Source organism: Corythoichthys intestinalis, chromosome 20, assembly GCF_030265065.1.
Source record: "Corythoichthys intestinalis isolate RoL2023-P3 chromosome 20, ASM3026506v1, whole genome shotgun sequence".
Classification (NCBI taxonomy): Eukaryota; Metazoa; Chordata; class Actinopteri; order Syngnathiformes; family Syngnathidae; genus Corythoichthys; species Corythoichthys intestinalis.
In genome coordinates, this window is record NC_080414.1 from 37,355,604 (window position 1) to 37,377,513 (window position 21,910).

The 21,910-nt window shown below is 41.0% G+C and overlaps 1 protein-coding gene across 2 annotated transcripts; it reads left to right on the forward strand.

The window, feature by feature from the left end:
- The first annotated feature begins 364 nt into the window (after positions 1–364).
- On the forward strand, positions 365–17,343 carry gdap1 (ganglioside induced differentiation associated protein 1). 2 transcript variants are annotated; one of them, XM_057823796.1, is made up of 6 exons: positions 365–514; positions 5,052–5,244; positions 5,591–5,764; positions 5,830–5,924; positions 14,121–14,235; positions 14,312–17,343. In XM_057823796.1, the coding sequence occupies exons 1-6, from the start codon at positions 374–376 to the stop codon at positions 14,686–14,688; spliced, it is 1,095 nt and encodes a 364-aa protein (XP_057679779.1). In that variant the 5' UTR covers positions 365–373; the 3' UTR covers positions 14,689–17,343. The 2 variants fall into 2 exon arrangements, with proteins under 2 accessions (XP_057679779.1, XP_057679780.1); XM_057823797.1 differs by lacking the exon at positions 365–514 and adding an exon at positions 5,421–5,455 and having other exon boundaries at positions 5,121–5,244.
- Positions 17,344–21,910: the final 4,567 nt, after the last annotated feature.

Here is a 21,910-nt window from a genome sequence, read left to right on the forward strand (position 1 = left end):
TATCCCATTTGACTGGGAGAGTTGTCGGCCTCTTCCAGTCAAAATAGATTGTCTAGCGGCGTCAGAGGTAGCCAGTGAGTTAAATGCGAGCCCTATAAATGTTTTAAACCTTTTGGTGACATTTGGTGAATCTACTTTTCCGGTAGTCTATAAAATAGCTACTCATTCAGCCATGCAAAAATGATGTAATCGTCCAAAAATGGCTAAAATATGGGGGCACAAATTATAAAAAAGTACTTAATGCAAGATACATCAGAAGAAAACTGGCGTGTACTAACACTCCCCGCCAGCAGGGGGTGTAATGTGCCAACTTGAACATTGTCGCTTGCTCATCTTTAGCTCACTTGTCCCCTGTGCCCCTCAAACAGAAAAGATGGAGGCTGAAAACCGCTCCCCGTGCCAAGACGAGAACGCGGCTCTTGTAAAGGACGCGGACGAGTGTGACGTGGTCACCAAACCAAATGAAGCCAAGTTAACACTTTATCACTGGACGCAATCGTTCAATTCACAGAAGGTAAGTTCAGCACCAGACACCCACGGACAGCTCCCAATTGGAGACGCCCGTGTGGCAAAAACGAACACCCTCGGGATGTAAACATCAACGTGAACGTGTTTGGATTTACAAACATTTGCGTTGCTGTGTTTTGTTTCGCATAATTTCAATCCTTGCTTGCAGCATCTCTCAGTGGTGGGAAATAACGACTTTACCTAATTTCTTTTTTTTATGAGTTATTTCCTCTCTTGCAAATATCAGACATTGATATTTCAAATAAATATGAATTGCAGTTATAAAATTTGTCTATTCGTAAATTTTCATTTTATTATTATTTTAAATGTATTATTCTTTGTATTAAAATCTGATGCCATTGCCTCCCAGGTCAGAAACTTAAACATGATCATTCACTTCCAGTCGTCCCAGTTCAAATGGTCTGATGTCTTGTACCAATTTACATTTGATTGTTTTTGGTAAATTGTCGAGAAATTTGTATTTATTTATTATTAGTAATATTTACTGTAATTGTGGCGTTTCCAGGTTAGAGACACAATTTACTATTCAATAATATTAATGTTGCCCACTAGTCTGCGATGAATGTTTGAATTTAATCCGTATTCAATATGTCTTTAGTGATTCCAACGTTCTTTAATACTTTTATGGAATTTAGCTTTTAATTAGGTTCTAGTAATTGTGAGCCATTATTGAAGCCCCGTTTATATTTTTACTAGGTTAAAGTGTAGGGTTAATCTTCAAACTCTGCATATTCTTATAGTGCCTAAAAAAAACATTTGCCTAAATTTTGATGAACCCTTAAGCCTAGATGGCATACGAACTTGTAGAGTAAAAATTTTGATAACCACTCTTACATCCTTTATCACAGGGGAGTTAAATGTGCGGACCACCCGTCAGGGGGTTCAATCCAACCCGCGGGATTGTTCTGCCTGACAAGCACATTGTAGCTCAGTTATACTGTACATACAAAATCACATGCTTTTATTTTACCATTGGCACGGTAAAACCATAGATTCATGGTTTGTGTGACTGATTGTGCGCACCACTACACTTGGCTCACTTGCGCGTCCGCAGCTACATTCGTTCATTTGTCCCCTCCCTGGATTATACGTCTAGCACCGTCAATGGCAGCCAATTCCCAACGTGGTCAAGACCAAAGAGCTGTCCAAAGAAACTAGAGACAGAATTGTAGACCTCTACAAGACTGGACAGGGTTACAGAGCAAATGCCAAGTAGCTTGGTGATCTAAAATCCACCGTTGGAGCAATTGCTAGAAAATGCAAGAAGCTAAACATGACTGTCAATCTCCCTTGGACTGGGGCTTTGTGCAAGATCTACCTCGTTGGGTTTCAGTGAACCTAAGAATGGTGACGAATCAGCCAAGAACTACACAGGAGGAGCTGGTCAAGGACCTGAAAGGAGCTGGGACCACCATTTCCAAGGTTACTGTTGGTAATACACTAAGACGTCATTGTTTAAAATCATGCATGGAACGGAAGGTTCCCCTGCTTAAACCAGCACATGTCCAGGCCCATTTTAAGGTTGCCCATGACCATTTGGATGAGCCAGAGGAGTCATGGGAGAAAGTCATGTCATATGAGATCAAAATTGAACTTTTTGGTCTTAATTCCACTCATTGTGTTTGAAGGAAGAAGAATGATGAGTACCATCCCAAGATCACCATCCCTACTGTGAAGCACGGGAATGGTAGCGTCATGCTTTGAGGCGTTTTTCTCCTCATGGGACTAGCCGACGGCACTGTATTAAGGAGAGGATGACGAGGGCCATGTATTTTAAGATTTTGGGGAATGACCTCCTTCCCTCAGTTAGAGCATTGAAAATGGGTCGTAACTGGGTCTACCAACATGCTGTTGGCCCAAAGCAGAAAGCCAGAATAACCATGGAGTGGCTTCGTAAAAAGCATATCAAGGTTCTGCAGTGGCTTAGCCAGTGTCCAGATCTAAGCACAATATAAAATCGTTGGAGGAAGCTCAAACTCTGTTTCTCAGTGACAGCCCAGAAACCTGACTGATCTAGAGAAGATCTGTGTGGAGATATGGTGCAAAATCCCTGCTGCAGCTTTTGCAAACCTGTTGAAAAGTTACAGGAAACATTTGACCTCTGTAACTGTAATCAAAGGCTACTGTACCAAATATATACATTGATTTTCTCAGGTGTTCAAATACTTATTTGCAGCACTATAATACTATTAAATTGCTAAAAAAAAAAACATCATACACTGTGATTTCTGGATTTTTTTTAGATTGTCTCTCACAGTGGACAAGCACCTACCATGAAAATTTCATACCCGCCCATCATTTCTAAGTGGGAGAACTTGCAAAATTGCAGGGTGTTCAAATACTTATTTTCGTCACTTATATTCCATTTCACTGTGCATAATGTAAGTCATTTGTACTTACAAGAAAGCCCTTCCTCATCAGATCATAGGACATGGTTCCAGTAATCCATGTGCTTTGTTGACATGTCTTTAGCAAACTGTTTGCTGGCTTTCTTATGTACCGTCTTTAGAAGAGACTTCCTCCTGGGGTGACAGACATGCACACCAATTTGATGTAGAGTGCGGCGTATGGTCTGAGCACTAATAGGCTGACCCCTCACTTCTTCAATCTCTGCAGCAATGCTGACAGCACTCCTGTAACGAGTCACATGACATTTTGGAGGGAAAATGACAAGCAGTACTTAATTTGGGCATTTAGGGATGTAAGTAGTTTCTAAGGGGTGTAATCACTTTTGTTGCCTGGGGTTTAGATATTAATGGCTATATTTTGAGTTATTTCGAGGGGAAAATAAATGAACTCTATTATATAAGCTGCACACAGACTACTTTTCATTGTGTCAAAGTGTCATTTTGTCAGTATTGTCCCATGAAAAGATATACTTAAATATCTGCAGAAATGCGAGGGGTGTACTCACTTTTGTGATACACTGTATATAAGGCGCACGGCATTATAAGGCGCATAGAATGGCGTACCGCAAGCAACACGTCACTTTTGCTCATTAATATTGATGACGTTAGCAATTGTTGCTAGGCGGTTTAACCTCCCGTTTGTCCCTAATAGGAAATGCATGGAAATAGTGTACGAACGAAATGTTTACTCGGCTAAACCTACCAATTCTGTCCGAAAATGATGTCCCTGGTGCCAGATTCATTGGTAAAGATGTGGAAGAACATACAAATGTTCAGTTAAAGAGATGGCTTGAGTGTTGAGGGCTGAAAAAGATGGGGAAAAGAGATCCAGCGGTGTTTTTTATCAACAGATTTTTGTTGTGTGCATTGCCTTGCGCCACTGACAAGGACATTCTCCTCAACAATCTATCCTTTACCACCATATGCCTTGATTTTCTTATATATTAAATCCTCTTGTTGTCTAACGTCTCTGACTGTTCTTGAGGGCAATTTACATTGCTATTTTTGTGTGGTGATCGCAAATGCTCCTCAGTGACAACCAACGAACACTTTCAATCTTTTCAACAATAACAAATCTTAATTCTATAATTTATTTACACTTCCCCCTTACTAAAGTTCTTTTTTAACAACAGAAAAGGTATCAACAGTGGCAGTCATATACGATTTTGATTTCTTTCAGGTCATTCATTCTTTTCATTGTGTCAAAGTGTCATTTTGTCAGTGTTGTCCCATGAAAAGATGTACTTAAATATCTGCAGAAATGCGAGAGGTGTACTCACTCTTGTGATACACTGTGTATATACTGTATATTTCTCCCCCCCTGCAATATAAGGCGCAGTAGAAGTAGTGGTTTGGGTCGCGTTATACAGCCACTAGATGGTGCTGCGCTAAAGGGAATGTCATGCCATGATTAACCAATATTGATCCATATATAAGGCGCATCGGATTATAAGGTACACTGTCTGCTCTTGAGAAAATAGAAGGGTTTTAGGGGCGCCTTATAGTGCGGAAAATACAGTAGTTAAAATTGAGGTTTTGCATTTCGATGTGAGGAAATAAGGGAAAATAAAAATGAGGAGATGGAGGTTGGGTTTACTGCTGTTTTTGTTAACTTTACAATAACAATACATTAACTATACAATTTTTAATGAAAATCTGTTTTTTTTGTATGTGTTATAGTAATAACTGTGCCAAAAGCTGTACTTCAGCAGTTTTAGGAGGTTTGACCCCCCCCCCCCCCCTAAAAAGAAAATCAAATAAACAAACAAAAAATTCTGGCTGTCTGGCAACTTTCATGTCAGGGATTTCTGACAAGAAATCCTAGCCACTCTCACCCCTGCATGGAAGTGATACAAAATGAACTCATTGCCTGCCACTGACAATGATAATAGACTTCAAGTTGTCATATACTGAAAAGACTGGATGTGAATGCTCTTCTTCCATTGCCATTGACGAGGCTCGACGTCCAATCTAATGGACTGGGGGACCCAGTGAACCCTGCCAATGAAAGATCTAATTGTCATGAATGTGGCCCAAGCAAAATGAGTTTGAACCCCGCTGCTTTATCAGATTTCATTTTTTTGTGTGAACAGATTGAAATGTCTTTATTTACAGGTGCGTTTGGCTATCGCAGAGAAAGGCTTACGTTGTGAAGAGTATGATGTGAGCTTACCACTCAGTGAGCACAATGAGCCGTGGTTCATGCGTCTCAACCCTACTGGGGAAGTGCCCGTCCTGGTGCACGGTGACAGCGTCATCTGTGATCCCACGCAAATCATGGACTACCTCGAAATCAACTTCACAGATGGTGAGTTCACAATAGAAACATTCATAAGTAACAGTAGGGTTGTGCTTTGTTCTTTTTTTGTGCTTTTGATAAATTGCCCAATTTCATTTGACATTATATGTAACCTTTACATTTTAAGTTTCATTTATGTTAATTTTTCAAACATTTCCTTCTGGCATGTATGGAACCCATGATAGCTTTATCCTGATGGTTTATATGGCGAAACAATCTGGTAAGCATGAAATCATCTAATTTATTGTACTGTATTGCATTTATTTGAAATTTGGTTCGATATTCTTGCTATCCAGCATGTCTGATTTTTTAAGAGCATGCGCTTCTTTTTCCACTTCCTATACTTCACCTGCAGAGGGCACTCTTAGGCTGATACCAGAAGAGGGGAGCACATACTATCACAGAGTGCAGCATTACAGAGAGCTGCTGGACTCGCTACAGATGGACGCCTACACCCATGGCTGCATCCTACATCCTGAGATCACCGTAGACTCGCACATACCGGCTTATGCTGCCACAAGCATTCGAAGTAGGACATTGCCCCTAACGCCGAGTCACTTCTTAATACTAAAGGTAAAATATTTTGTGCCACAGCTCAGATCCTAAACACAGAATCAGAGCTGAAGAAACTGGCAGAGGAGAATCCGGAACTCAAAGATGCTTATATAGCAAAACAAAGGCGCTTAAAGGTGAGCCACTTACTGGATTTTTCGGAAAAGTATAAATCGCACCACATACGGTGGTACCTCAAGATATGAAATTAATTTGTCCCAGAGGGGATTTATCATGAACCGCGTTTTACACCACGGAAATTTGCCCCCCCAGCAGACGCACATTTATAGAAAAATGATGCCATTAGTTTGTGCTAGGTTTGTATGATGGAGGATTAGGGCCAAATAAAGGAAAAGAAAAAAAGGACTACGAGATTAAAGAATTACTGGTGCTACGAGATAAAAAGTCGTATTATTACATAGGGTAAACCGCTACGCACAGCACATACATGTACCTTAGCTGGGAGCTATGGCGAAGCATCAATATAAAGCCACAACAAAAATGTGCTTTACGGCAAACGCAAGGGCGTAGATTTGCATAGGGACAGTAAGGACATGACACTACCAACTTTTCAGGATGCTCAAATTGTCACCACCAACTTTTAGGCAACCTTATTGGCATTACATCATGAGTTCAGTTATACATAATTTAGACTGTCTTTCCATAGGTTGTATGGATAGACCCTACCATTATTAGGTAAATTACTTTCATTATGTTCAGGCTGACATTTATCCTCTTTTCACTTGCTGAATGTGCCAGTCCATTTTTTCTCCTCAAACACACGTCTGATTGGCTGATGACACGACCCCCGCCCCACCCACACACAAACACACGCACTCACAGCCCAGACAGAAATACAACATGTCGACAACATGCCGCCTCCTCCACCCACTTCGAAGACGAGTGATATTAGAATTTTATCTCAGCCAGCAGCAGCACCCACTGTAAGTTATGTAAAAAGACGTCAATGTTGTGGAGGTGGGGAACACACCGCTAATTTTGTTAATGAAAATTGACCTTCATCAGAGTTAGCATAACATTAAACAGTATGAATTCGCTAACCTGCAAAACTCGAGTAGTAGTAAGTTCAGTATGTTTTCTACTGTTAACGTTAATTGTGAGAAATGTAGTGAACCAAGGATTAACCCCTTCTCCCCAATTTTTTAAAATTTTATTCATGTGGTCTTAAAGCAACCCAAAGTAGCTTTCATTTTTTTGTTGTTGTGTTTGGTTGTGTTTGTGGACAAAAGCAATAGTGCTTTACCTGAAGGAAGGTTACATTTTTATTTATTTTTGGTACTCCGGAACCAAGATGGTTTTTCAGTTGTATTTAAGTTTCTTTTTTTAGGCAGACAATGTTGAGCGGTCTTAAGACAATTGTTTACTTTTTGCATTCCTGGATAGTTAAGAGATTATTGTTTATGCTGATATAATTTGAGTTCTGTTCAAATATTGCAATTTAAATTTGGTAAACAAAACAAAATTTATTCTGGAAGTTTTCAAAATGTTTCTTCAAAGTCGTTCCCTTATAAAATCCCGATTAATTATTTTTCATATAAGTATAACACAACTTAAAATGGCTAAAAAGTCTCAGATTTTACAACAGGTGCACAAAAATCACCAAATGCAGAGATAATCACCTATATTTTCAGGATCACTAGCAATATTTAACATATCATATACAGTGGGGCAAATAAGTATTTAGTCAACCACTAATTGTGCAAGTTCTCCCACTTGAAAATATTAGAGAGGCCTGTAATTGTCAACATGGGTGAACCTCAACCATGAGAGACAGAATGTGGAAAAAAACCCCGAAAATCACATTGTTTGAAATCTAAGTATTTATTTGCAAATCATGGTGGAAAATAAGTATTTGGTCAATACCAAAAGTTCATCTCAATACTTTGTTATGTACCCTTTGTTAGTTAGTTTGTTAATGGAGGCCAAACGTTTTCTGTAACTCTTCACAAGCTTTTCGAACACTGTTGCTGGTATTTTGGCCCATTCCTCCAAGCAGATCTCCTCCAGAGCAGTGATGTTTTGGGGCAGTCGTTGGGCAACACGGACTTTCAACTCCCTCCACAGATTTTCTATGGGGTTCAGATCTGGAGACTGGCTAGGCCACTCCAGGACCTTGAAATGCTTCTTACGAAGCCACTCCTTTGTTGCCCTGGCTGTGTGTTTGGGATCATTGTCATGTTGAAAGACCCAGCCACGTCTCATCTTCAATGCCCCTGCTGATGGAAGGAGATTTTCACTCAAAATGTCTCGATACGTACATGGCCCCATTCATTCTTTCCCTTAAACAGATCAGTCGTCCTGGTCCCTTTGCAGAAAAACAGCCCAAAGCATGATGTTTCCACCCCCATGCTTCACAGTGGGTATGGTGTTCTTCGGATGCAATTCAGTATTCTTTCTCCTCCAAACACGAGAACCTGTGTTTCTACCAAAAAGTTCTATTTTGTTTGCATCTGACCATAACACATTCTCCCAGTCCTCTTCTGGATCATCCAAATACAGTACTCTCTAGCGAACCGCAGACGGGCCTGGACGTGTACTTTCTTCAGCGGGGGACACGTCTGACAGTGCAGGATTTGAGTCCCTGTTGGCGCATTGTGTTACTGATAGTAGCCTTTGTTACTGTGGTCCCAGCTCTCTGTAGGTCATTCACTAGGTCCCCCGGTGTGGTTCTGTGATTTTTGCTCTCTGTTCTTGTTATCATTTTGACGCCACGGGGTGACATCTTGCATGGAGCCCCAGATCGAGGGAGATTATCAGTGGTCTTGTATGTCTTCAATTTTCTAATAATTGCTCCCACAGTTGATTTCTTTACACCAAGCTTTTTACCTATTGCAGATTCAGTCTTCCCAGCCTGGTGCAGGTCTACAATTTTGTCTCTGGTGTCCTTCGACAGCTCTTTGGTCTTGGCCAAAGTGGAGTTTGGAGTGTGACTGACTGAGATTATGGACAGGTGTCTTTCATACCAATAATGAGTTAAAACAGGTGCCATTAATACAGGTAACGAGTGGAGCCGGTTAGACCTCTTTAGAAGAAGTTAGACCTCTTTGACAGCCAGAAATCTTGCTTGTTTGTAGCTGACCAAATAATTATTTTCCACTCTAATTTGGAAATAAATTCTTTAAAAATCAAACAATGTGATTTTCTTTTTTTTTTTTTCCACATTCTGTCTCTCATGGTTGAGGTTTACCCATGTTGACAATTACAGGCCTCTCTAATCTTTTCAAGTAGGAGAACTTGCACAATTGGTGGTTGACTAAATACTTATTTGCCCCACTGTAAGTTTTTGACCAAAATATTTTATATATATATTTTTAATATATAAACTTTTTTTTAATTTACTGCAAGTTTTCAACAGCTAATAAACCAATCAATTTGACATCTGAATCTTAATACTTGAGGAAAACATGCAGAATCAATTATAAATAATATGTAAATAGATTCTTAATAAATTCTATATAAAATCACAACTTTTTATAGACTAGAATAGTCCTTTATTATCATTATACACTAAATACTGTTAGCGAATGAGGCTAGCGGCCGCCTGGCATAACAGGAACATTTCTGGCAAAAATTCTTGTGAATAAATGCTTAAATCCCCGAATTCTTCATAGATATGGACGTAAAATAGTCTCGATTCTTGGTTAAAAGCAAAGAAACTGTGCAGTTAGCGTTTAATTTACGTAAATTGACGAAGTACAATGCTACTATGATAGCGAATGAGGCTAGCAGCCGCATGGCGTAAAAGGAGCTTTTCTAGCGAAAATTCTTGTGAATAAATGCTAAAATCTGCGAATCCTTCATAGATACGGACGTAACATAGTCTTAATTCTTGGTTAAAAGCGAAGAAACCGTGCAGTTAGCGTTTATTTTTTGTGTAGGCCTATTGATGAAGTATAATGCTACTATGTTAGCGAATGAGGCTCGCGGCCGCCTGGCGTAAACAGAGCTTTTATGCCAAAAATTCTTGTGCATAAATGCTTAAATCCCTGAATTCTTTATAGATATGGACGTAAAACAGTCTCGATTCTTGGTTAAAAGTAAACTATGAGACTAGTAAGTTACGAAAATTAGCTGCCTCAATATGTAAACAAAGAAGAAAATTCATGCGAATAAATGCTTCAATCACGCATGCGTTGTACGAAAAATATAATATTTACCTTGAATCCTCGAACAAATCACTCCTGAGACAATCCTTCCTGTTTGTATGCGGTACAGCTTCTGTAGTTAAATCCAATCGTAAGTAAATCCAAGCTTAAATTCGACATGAGCGTGTGCCATCTCCGGCTATTACTAAATGAAGCTCGGCCCCCTCTGATAAGGCGTCGTGCAAAGAATGACGAAGTGACACATCAATAGTAATGATGTCTATGGTTTAGCCAAAGCTGGATTCATTACCTTATGACTATTCATCCTTCACACAGCTGCTGGAAACAGAAATGATGTTTAATCAGGCGACCGGGAGATTGATTTTTGATTGAGTGATGATTTTATGACACTGCACGGGTGTGCGCTGGCCCTCATGGGAAACGCAGCCTTCCTTAAAGTGCCTCTGACAGCTTAAAAAAAATCTTTATTATGTGAATTATAATCATATTTTCAATTCAATTCAGTTTTATTTGTATAGCCCTAGATCACAAAAATGTTGTCTCAAAGGGCTTTGCAGAGGCAATATGATACACAATCAGAAACAGCAAACGACGCAACAAAGATGAATAAATAAATTCAAGTCCTGGGTATCCCCCATCCTTAGACCCTCCATGTCGGCAAGGAAAAACTTAAAAAACTCCAGAGTCTTCGGGAGAAAACGAGAAACCATGGGGAGTACCACAGTCAGGAGAGATCCACTCCCAGGACGGATAGACAGGAAGCCCCAGGACCGCTAATGGGAATTAGCAGGCAAAGTTACAGTCCGTAAAAATGCGGTGGAGTAAAGGAACAAGAACAGGTCCATCTAGCCAGATGAGACGGGGGTAGCAATGAGGACGTCCGTCCAGCTTGGGGTCCGGATAGTCAGGAGGCTGCAGCTGAAAAATAGCCCCTCCCCTCTGGGGAGGGGGGAAAGGGAACACCGGATGACTAGTGATGAAGAGACTAGACAACTAGATATTAACATTAGACAATAGAAAAAGAGTAAGATAAGTGGTAGGTAGAGTGAGAAAAAAGGAGATAGAACTCAGTGGCTGTACTTCCCCCAGCTTTATAGCTTCTAGTGCAGCTTAGACTAAACTTTGAGTCTACTCCGACTTCAACTAGCCTGACCATAAGCTTTGCTGAATAGGAACGTTTTTAATCTAATCTTAAATGTGCAGACTGTCTCGGCTTCTTTAATATTAGCTGGAAGCTGATTCCATAAAACAGGGGCTTGGTGGCTAAAGGCTCGAGCTCCGACAGTACTTTTAGAAACCCTGGGAACTACCAGTAGACCTGCATTCTGAGAGCGGAGTGTTCTGTTGGGGCGGTATGGAACCAGAGCATCGGAGAGATAAGATGGCTGCAACCCATTAATGGTCTTAAATGTAAGAAGGAGGATTTTAAATTTAATTCTAAACTCGACTGGAAGCCAGTGAAGGGCCTGGAGCACAGAGGTGATGTGCTCTCTTCTATTGGTTCCTGTTTAAATACTTGCTGCTGCGTTTTGGGCAAGCTGAAGACCTTTTAGGGAACTTTTATTTTGAAACGATTCGCGTATATACAACAATTTGGCAAGTGCAGATGACGAGAAATTAGTGTTTTTACCTGCCGTTCTCCCCGCCTGTCATTCTCCCTAGCATCCCCAGCTGGAGGATGATGTCGGCAGGGTCACGATTTCATCTGATTTAGAATTCCGCCCATTGAGGGGGAATTATTCAGAATGAGGAAAATGTGACAGAAAGCAACAAAATGTCATTGTTTCAGTCTCTCTACTCCAATATTTATACAGGAAATTCTTTTTATCTAAGTATTTTCCCCAATTGCTAAATAAATGGTATGGTCATAACAAATAACAGTCCTGTGCTAAATGGAATATGAAATATTGCATTTGTTCAATACAACATGGCAAAATTACTCCATATTGGTCAAAACTGTCCACTTCTTGCACCTCTGGAACGATATTTTATGCCACTAGAGTTAGTTCGGCTTTCGTCATTTCCCTACCCTGGCTTCGGAGCGCGCAAAACTTTTTGCAAAGGGGGCCAGATTTGGTGTGGTAAAAATGTGGGGGGCCGACCTTGGCTGACGTCTTTTATGTAGAACAATATATTTAAGCAAATTTTTGCAAGCCATTCTGTGCGTCAAATTTGCTTTATTATTTTTTTATTTTTATTAATAATTTCAACAATCTCGCAACTAGCCTTTGTGGCGTTCTCTTTCAACTCAGGCTCTTGCGAAATACTGCTGCTGTGAAATTAAACTAGCTTCAAGTTGCTTTAATTTCTTGCTACGTATCTTGCCTGTAATCTTGTCGTACATGTCAGCGTGTCTTGTTTAGTAACATCGCCTCACATTGAACTCTTCAAAAACAGCGACTGTCTGTTTGCAAATAAGGCAGACAGTTGCGTATTTTAGTGAAGAAATACGTCCAATCTCCACCTATCCATGAAGCACCAGCCGTCGCAGTCAACTTTCGTTTTTTGTTGATTGTCGCCATTTTAGAAAATTGGAAGGGTCACACGGGGTAATGTTGCTTAGAGTGCTGCTGCCTTTTCGTGGGTAAATGAGGAGCAGCATTTAGTGTGTAAGATACTTCATATGCTGGTAGCAGTACTGCTGACCAATTTATTAAGTCCGTGTGTGGGCCAGACGTTATTGATTTTATGACAGAGGCTGGGGGCCGGATGAAATTTTACAACGGGCCGCATTTGGCCCCCGGGCCGGACTTTGGACATGTCTGGCATAAATAAACCAGGACGCGTGACAGCTAGCTGACATGCTAATCTGAACCGAGCGGTGTTTCCAATTCTTAATCTCGCCTTTCGAAGCGAAAAATCACACAAAGCCACCCCGGACCATGTCACACGGCGGCGGGGTTGTCGATTGTCTTGACCGATCGGCAACCCCCCGGCGGTGAGCAAGTAACAGCTCGTCGTTCCCCTGCTGCGGGCAGGAGTGCGGGGGAAGCAGCTGAAGAACGACCGCCAGACAAACCGGCCGACGTCGGAGGAGTGTGTAGCTGCCTGAGCCCGAGCCGAGGATAGTAGTCTATTGCCGGGCACACGATGAGTGCAGAGGGGGCTGGAAGTCTGGACGATAAGAAAAACTGCACAAGCATAAGACGAATATAGCGCTCTCCCGGTGGGCACGCGAAAAGGACCGTGGGGTGGGTGTGACAAGCCACCGGTTGTCGGCCGAGTGGCCTTCTCGGTGGACACGGAGCATTGTCACCCACAAAATGCAAGCCAACTCCTTATTAAAACGTATCCAATGATCCCAGTATTTGACATAATATAAAACACGTAGCTTACTCACTTCCTTGTTGGTCCATTGGTCCCACAGTTGTCGGACTTGTTTTGGCCATTATCCACGGTGAATGGCAACTTTTTGAAACCCAAAAAGGCTGACACGCCTCTCCCTGGTGCAGCAACAAAACCCTGCAGCACATTTGGCTGGCGTGATGCGAAAAATAAACAAATGAATCTGCAAAATCAGCTGAATACACAGTCCATCTGCATGCTATAAAGCAATGCTGTATTGTGAGATGCTGACCCGTGTGACGTCACATTCGCATTCCTCCTCAATCTGGGAAGTCACTCATTTTCATGGCGCGGGATTAAAAAAATTGAATATATAAATCAATCGCTTGCACACAAATCCAAGCGGTCCATTTTATTCAGGAGCATAAAATACCACGTTAAATATGCTTTTTGCTGTCATAGGCACTTTAAGGCAAAACACCTCCACGTAGGTCCACCAGCGTCACTAAAATCGACCAAAACTGAAAACCTACCAAGAGTTGCTTTAAATAGAGGTTTTGCATTTTGATTTTGGGAAATGGGGGAAAATAAAAATTAGATAGAGTTTATTTTATTTTCACAATTTTGCAAATCAGTGAAAAAAATTACAATTTTAAATGACAATCAGTTTCTCATTTATGCCTTGTTTCAGTGTAATGCAGTAGCCTAATGCATGTGTAAAACCTGTTGTGTTTTATTGTGTGTTATATGTATAAACGTGCCAAAAGAAGTTTTTGCATTTAGGAGGTTTAACCCCCCCACCTAAAAAAAAAAATTACAGATCAGCCTCCGTGCCACCCTTTATGTCAGGGAGTTCCGTCAACAAATTCTAGCCACTTTCACCCATGGATCGTAACCTTATGATTGAAATTGTGCCTGCAGTCCAAGTTGTTTGACCACGACAACATGAAGTACTTGAAGAAGCTTTTGGATGAACTGGAGAATGTGATGGATCAGGTGGAGACCGAGTTGCAGAGGAGAGTGGAGGAAACTCCAGGTAATATTCCGTCTGATACAATGCAATGACACATTCAAGTGAGTTGTGGAGGAAAAAAGCAGATCTTCTCTCTCAGAGGAAAGCAGTCAACAATCGTGGCTGTGCGGGCAGTTTTTCAGCATGGCCGACGTATCCTTGGCCGTCACCTTACACCGCCTCAAGTTCCTCGGCCTGTCACGCCGCTACTGGGGTAATGGCAGCCGTGCTAACCTGGAGACATACTACGAGCGCGTGCTAGAGCGGCCGACGTTCAGGAGAGTCCTGGGACACGTCAACAACATTCTGATCTCGGCCGTGCTTCCGGTTGCCTTCCGCGTTGCCAGGAAGAATGCGCCGGTTATTGCCGGAACAACGTTTTTGATCGGCATTTTGGGCGGAGCTACATACCTGGCTTTTCTTTACATGAGGAGAAGGTTGACCTTGCCCAGTTGGGGAAGCTGGAGCGGAATTTAATTAAGAGGTGCCACAAATGCTACATGTTTGTAATCCAATTCAAATTATTGAAACATAAAAAGATGACATTATTAACAGTTGCACTCAACATTCTTTGGGATTACCGTATTTTCCACATTATAAGACTATCGCAGTATAAGGCTCACCTTCAATGAATGGCCAATTTTAAAACTATTTTCATATATAGGGCGCACCGCGTTATAAGCCGCAGTGGTAGTAGTAGTTGGGGTTTCGTTATACATCAATGGTGCTGCGTTAAATGGAATGCCATGCCATGTTTAACCAATATTCTGAACCTTTTGGAATTTCTCACATTTCTGCATAACATCACCATCAAATATGAGCTGATCTTTGTCAAAATCACACAGATTAAAAAAAAAAACTGTCTGCTTTAGCTAAAACCACTCAAACATTTATAGGTTTTCATATTTTAATGTGGACAGTATGCAAACAAGGACAGAAGGGGGAAAAATAAGTAGGTGAACCATCACATTTAAATTTTTGTGGACCCCACTTTGGCAGTAATAACTTCAACCAGATGCTTCCTGTAGCTGCAGATCAGTCTGGGACATCGATCAGAACTAATCTTTGGCCATTCTTCTCTACAAAACTGCTGTAGTTCAGTCAGATTCCTGGGATGTCTGGCATGAGTCGTTGTCTTTAGGTCGTTCCACAGCATCTCAATGGGGTTCAGGTCTGGACATTGACTTGGCCACTCCGCAATGTGTGTTTTATTCTTCTGAAACCATTCTGAAGTTGATTTACCTCTGTGTTTTGGATCACTGTCTTGTTGCAGCATCCATCCTCTTTTTTAGCTTCAACTGTATGACATACAGCCTCAGGTTTTCCAGCAAAACATTCTGATAAACTTTTGAATTCATTCTTCAATTAATGATTGCAAGTTGTCCAGGCCCTGAGGTGCCAAAACAGCCCCAAATCATGATACTCCCTGCACCATGCTTCACGGTGGGAATGAGGTGTCGATGTTAGTGAGCTGTTCCATTTTTCCTACACACATGACGCTGTGTGTTACTTCCAAACAACTCAACTTTGGTTTCAGCAGTCCACAAAATATTTTGCCAAAACTTATGTGCAGTCTCCCAGTGCCAAAAATGTGTTTAAATTGCTCTTTAAGTCTTCTTAGGCACAGGGTTCGCTTAGTTATTTTTCCCCCTTCTGTCATTGTTTGCATGCTATCCTCATTAAAATACGAAAACCTATAAATGTTTGGGTGGTTTTGGTAAAAGCAGACACTGTATTTTCATCTGTGTGATTTTGACAAAGATCAGATCACATTTGCGTTAAATGTTATGCCATGATTAGCCAATATTGATCCATAAATAAGGCGCATCAGATTGTAAGGGTGACTCTATGCGTTTGAGAAAATTGAAGGCTTTTAGATGCGCCATAGGAAAGTTCGGTAATTCGCAGAATGAAAAATAGGGTAGCAATAAAGAGGATTTTTTTCCCCTAAAAAGTCTCCAGTCTAGTTTGAAGTGGATTTAAGATGAAGAGGCAAAAATTTTGCAAATAATACTATGGGAAAATATTGCATGCGCCCAGGGTTGCGAGATGGGAAAGGCAGTCATCTCTCCAGCCCAATCACACAGTAAAACCTGCACAGTTCAATAAAAACCAGCCCAACTTACAAACTCCTGTTTAAGATGTTTCGCTTGACAATTAGATGTGATGTTTATTTTCATATTATATGCAGAAAGAAATAAGTCAACGGTGGTGGACATGTCATTGTGTAATGTTTTGACGATACGCAAAGGAGATGTAATTTTTCTCAAAAGAAAAAGTAAAAAAAAAAAAAAAAAAAGTCAAAAGCTTTATTGTCCTCTTCTTCATATGCACAGGTCATACAAAGAAAATGAAAATGCGTTTCTCTCTCCATCCCAAAGAAAGACACACATAACACAGGACTAACATAAGTCAGACTTACATACATTGGAAAACAAACATGACTGTTAAAAATGGGGGAAAAAGTGCTCTATGCGTGTATGTGTGTGTATGTGTGGAAATGATGGGAGGCAAGGGAAGGAGTTCATCATCACCTGGTGGATGAAGCTGTACCTCAGTCTAGTGGTTCTGGACCGGAGGCTCCTGTATCTCCTTTCAGAACGCAGCAACCTGAAAAAGTTGTGCGCTGGGTGTGTCATCTCTCACAATTGTGACAGCCTTGTGAGTGAGGCGGGTGGTGTAGATGTCCGGCAGAGAAGGAAGGGGAGCATTGATGATCTTCCTTGCTGTGTTCTCTATAGCCTACGCTACAGGGCTCTCCTGTTGTAATCTGTTCAAATCCCGCCCCAAACAATAATGCAGCTAGTAAGGATGCTATTGAAAGCGTTTGTAAAGCGTGGCATGATGGGTGGCGTTAGGAAGTAGAAGCTGTGCTTTCTTGGCTAGTGATGTGGTGTTGGTGGTCCAAAAGAGATCCTCATCGATGTGCACACCAAGTAATTTTGTGCTTGTTACTCTCTCTACAGCAGCCCCATCAATGATCAGTGGCAGGTGTTGGCTGTAGCCTGGAAGTTGACAACAATCTCCTTTTTTTTTGCTGATGTTCATCAGGAGGTTGTTGTCTCTGCGCCACGTAGCCAAAAGGTTCACCTCAGTCCAGTAGTGCGTCTCGTCGCCGTTGGTAATGAAGCCCACCAGAGTGGTAGTAGTGATAGTAAGCTTTTTTTCAGTCATGTGTTAGCAAGGTGAAGAGCATGGGGCTCGGAACACAGCCCTGTGGGGCTCCTGTGCTTAGTGTGATGGTCCTCGAGATGTTGTTGCAAACACATACTGCTTGAGGTCTCTTGCTGAGGAAGTCCAGCAACCAGTTGCATAGGGAGGTGCTAAGTCCTAGCTTGTCCAGTTAGCTAATGAGTTGTTGTGGTATTATCATGTTGAATGCTGAACTAAAGTCTATGGACAACATTCTCACATATGAGTTTTTCTTGTCCATGTGGGTGAGGGCAGGGTAGAGGGCAGAGTAGATTGCATCATCCGTGGATCGTTGGGTCCTGTATGCAAACTGGAATGGATCCAGAATTGGTGGGAGGGTTGATTTTATATGTGATATACATGATGTGATATACATTTGATATGTTTTATACATGACCATCCTTTCGAAGCACTTCATGATGATCAGGGTCAGTGCTACAGGACGGTAGCCATTGAAGTTTGTTGGTGATGACTTCTTCGGTACGGGTATGATGGTAGCGGCATTGAAGCAAGATGGCTTGCTCTAGTGAGGTGCTGAAGATATCAGTGAAGATGTGCTTTAGTTCCTCAGCGCAGTCCTTCAGCACTCGCCCAGGATATTGTCTGGGCCTGTTGCCTTGCAAGAGTTGATGTTGGTGAGTGCTCTTTTCGCGCTGGCAACATGCAGGAACAGTGGTCGGTCGTGGGCCGAGAGGTGTTTTCTGTGCATGCGTGTTGTTTTGTTCCTCAAATCGTGCGAAAAAGCTGTTCAGCTCCTTCGGCAGAGGTGTGATGTTTTCGCAGCTTGTAATTAGTGATAGCGTGGATGCCCTTCCATAGGCTCCGAGCATCTTTGCTATCTCTGAAATGGGAGGTTATTTTTTGTATATAATCCTTTTTGCTTTCCTTATACCACGGGACAGGTTGGCGCTAGCTGTTTTCCGTCCCGCCTCATCCCCAGCTCTGAAGGCTTCATTCCTGGCCTTCAGCAGCCTGTGGACATCTCCTGTCAGCCATTGCTTCTTGTTGGCCTGAGTTATGATGGTTTTCATGTGAGTTACATCATCAATACACTTTGTGATATAGGAGATTACGGTGTCTGTGTACTCCTAAATATCAGTTTGATTGTTGTAAGTGGCTACCTGTCTGAAAATGTCCCAGTCAGTTGTCTCAAAGCAGTGCTGGAGAGCAGTTTGGGCACTATCTGGCCATACCCTCACCTCCTTGAGAGTCAGTTTAACGAGTTTTGCCTTTTGTTTGTATACAGTCAGCAGCAGGACAGTTTCATGATCAGATAGTCCAATTTAGGGGAAGCTATTTGGGTGTGCTGTTTGTTTGTCACTGATAGCATGATAGAGTTCATTCAATGCCGCATTCCTCTCACTATTGTTGTTTGTTGGAGGGATGTAAATGGCGACGAAAACAAATTGTATTTTTAGACGAAAAATATTGTATTTTTGTCTCAATTAACAAACTAAGTACTATCAACCATATTTTTATTTTATTCATTATCAAACACCAAAGATACATGTTTGACAATAAAAATCACTGTCGAAGTACAAGTTTGAAAATTTTTTCCACAGCCAATTCAGAAGTGCATTCTGGAAAGTATTTCTGTTGATATGGGTGCAGAAACTTTTCCACCCGTCACGAGGAAACTATTTAAAGCACACTACAAAAAGGGGGGAAAAAAACAAAACAAAGGGTGTTACAGTATTTCATTTTTGGCATGGTGTAATTATTTCATCAAATTTGATTGTGTACCAACAAATCAGAAATGACATGCAGTTTACAGCTCAGGCGTTGCGAGGCGCTAAAATGCTATTTCAGTAACGAACTGAACTTGAAGGTGTTGGACGTACAGGTTAACCTGTTAAAACTACAGTAATTTCCATGCTATAAGGTGCATCGAAGTATTAGGCACACCTTCAATTAATGGCCTATTTTAAACGCAAAGATTCATGTTTTTTTTAAGTGTTTAAAAGCAGACTTCAAGGATGCATTGATGCAGGAGGACGCCATTTCAAGGACATAATTTTAAAATTGAAATTCCATAATTGTTCTTTACATGGCATGTTTTAATGTTCCAATTACTATGAATAAAATATTTTTCTTCCATCGGTCTTGGTTTTATGGATTGTTAAAAAGTTGATTTTGGGTCACCCTGTTGTTGTTGTTGTAGCTTTATGCATCCACTTGATAAAGCTACACTAAAGGGAATGTCATGTCATGATTATCTAATATTGATCCATATATAGAGCGCATCTGATTTTAAGGCGCACTGTTGGTTTTTTAGAAAATGAAAGCCTTTTAGGTGCACCTTATAGTGCGGAAAATACACTAATCAAAACCTTTTAAAAAAAAAAAGTCGAAGTTTGTCAAAAGTCGCCCAAATTTTATCAACGCACAAATGCATTTCTCCCCCCATGAAGTCTTTAAAAATAGCCCATTTGAACACCCAGAACCCCTTATACTTACTTACTCTGCACAACTCTTGGCCACCTCTGTTTTTGTTGTTTTCATAAGAACCTGGATCAAGGTTTTGATAAAAGCTTTCCATCAATGTAACGACTGTCAAACCTTTTTCGTATTCCGTGCTGTGATGAGTGACTTCCCAGGATATAAGGTCATCTTTGTTTTTAAAAATGGTTAAAAACAAGTACATAATCAACAAAAATCTCATGGTGGTTCTTCATTAAAGCACAGACACAGACATTTGCAAAGCACTTCGAGTTGAGGAATGCATGTTGAGCAAACAAGGGCAAATGACCAAAAAAACAAAACAGCAAAAGAAGTGTACCAAATCAATGCCGTATTGTTGCATCTTACATACATCAACAATAGCGAAATGTATTTCTGGAATAAATTCAAGCTGAACATTTTGACAAGCCATAAAACTCATTGTCACATCTTAGTGCCCTAAAATTTAGTACAACTTCGATTTAAAAGACAAATAACTGACTCTTGTCTCCTGCAGACTTGTACAGCAAATGTCTGAAATAAACTTTTTTTTCCCCTGAACACTCATCTCCTGCCAAACAGTGTAAGTGAGAATGACAGCGAAAATGTCCAAATGGTCACATTTCAATAGGCTCTTTCATGTAAATCAGTCATATTAGGTGGAAAATGACAAAACGAGACGTATGCAAGTCAAAACCTAGGGGCCACCGCTGACATGGAACAAATGCGAAGGCTACTCACGTGAGCTGAGCTGCACATTACGCAGACACGTTGGACGCCTACAGGATGTCTGGCTTGTGGGCTCAGCATCTGGTGGCCTGCGTATTGTACCTGTCACTGAGCACATGACCACTTGATCATAACTGCAAAAGTCAGTGTTTTGAAAAAGGCCTTTTCAAACAGAGGAGCGAAGTGAATGTATTTATTGTTATCAACATGTCAGAAATGCTTCAAACAAATATGATATAATTTAGGAACCGTACAGTCAAGGAAGTAGGTTTGCCTAGGGAAGGTAACTCTACAAACTTTTCAGAATGCTCAAATTTTCCCCAACAACTTTTAAGGAACATTATTTGCAGTATATAATAAGTTAAGTTATATAGGTAATTTAGATTGTCTTCCCATGTGCTGTAAGGGTAGAATAGACTCTGCCATTATTAAGTGAATGATTTTCATAATGTTGAGACTTAAGCAGACTGCTGATCCCTTTTCAATTGCAGAATGTGCCAGTCGATCCTCCAAAACACTCATTTGATTGGCTTATGACTAGACAACGCCCACCCCACACCCAACACACAGACACACACTTACACAGCCCTGACAGATTCATGTTGACAACATGCCGCCTCCTCCCCACCCTTCAAAGAGGAGAAGGATACTAGAAGTTTTTTTCGGCCAGCAGCAGCCATTGTTAGTAATGCAAAAAGACATCAATGTTGTAGAGTTGGGGGAAACACCACTAATTTTGCGACTAAAGTCCGACCAGCCTCAGAGTTAGCATAACATTATAGTGCCTATGACAGCAAAAAGCATGTTTTTTTTCATATTTTCCGCAGTATTTTATGCTCCTGAATGAAATGGACCGCTTGAATGTGTGTGGAAGTGATCGCTATCCAGTGGGGCAAATAAGTATTTAGTCAACCACCAATTGTGCAAGTTCCCCTACTTGAAAAGATTAGAGAGGCGTGTAATTGTCAACATGGGTAAATCTCAACCATGAGAGACAGAATGTGGAAAAGAAAAACAGAAAATCACATTGTTTGATTTTTAAAGAATTTATTTCCAAATTAGAGTGGAAAATAAGTATTTGGTCACCTACAAACAAACAAGATTTTTGGCTGTCAAAGAGGTCTAGCTTCTTCTAATGAGGTCTAACGAGACTCCACTCATTACCTGTATTAATGGCACCTGTTTTAACTCATTATCGGTATAAAAGACACCTGTCCACAATCTCAGTCAGTCACCCTCCAAACTCCACTATAGCCAAGACCAAAGAGCTGTCGAAGGACACCAGAGACAAAATTGTAGACCTGCACCAGGCTGGGAAGACTGAATCTGCAATAGGTAA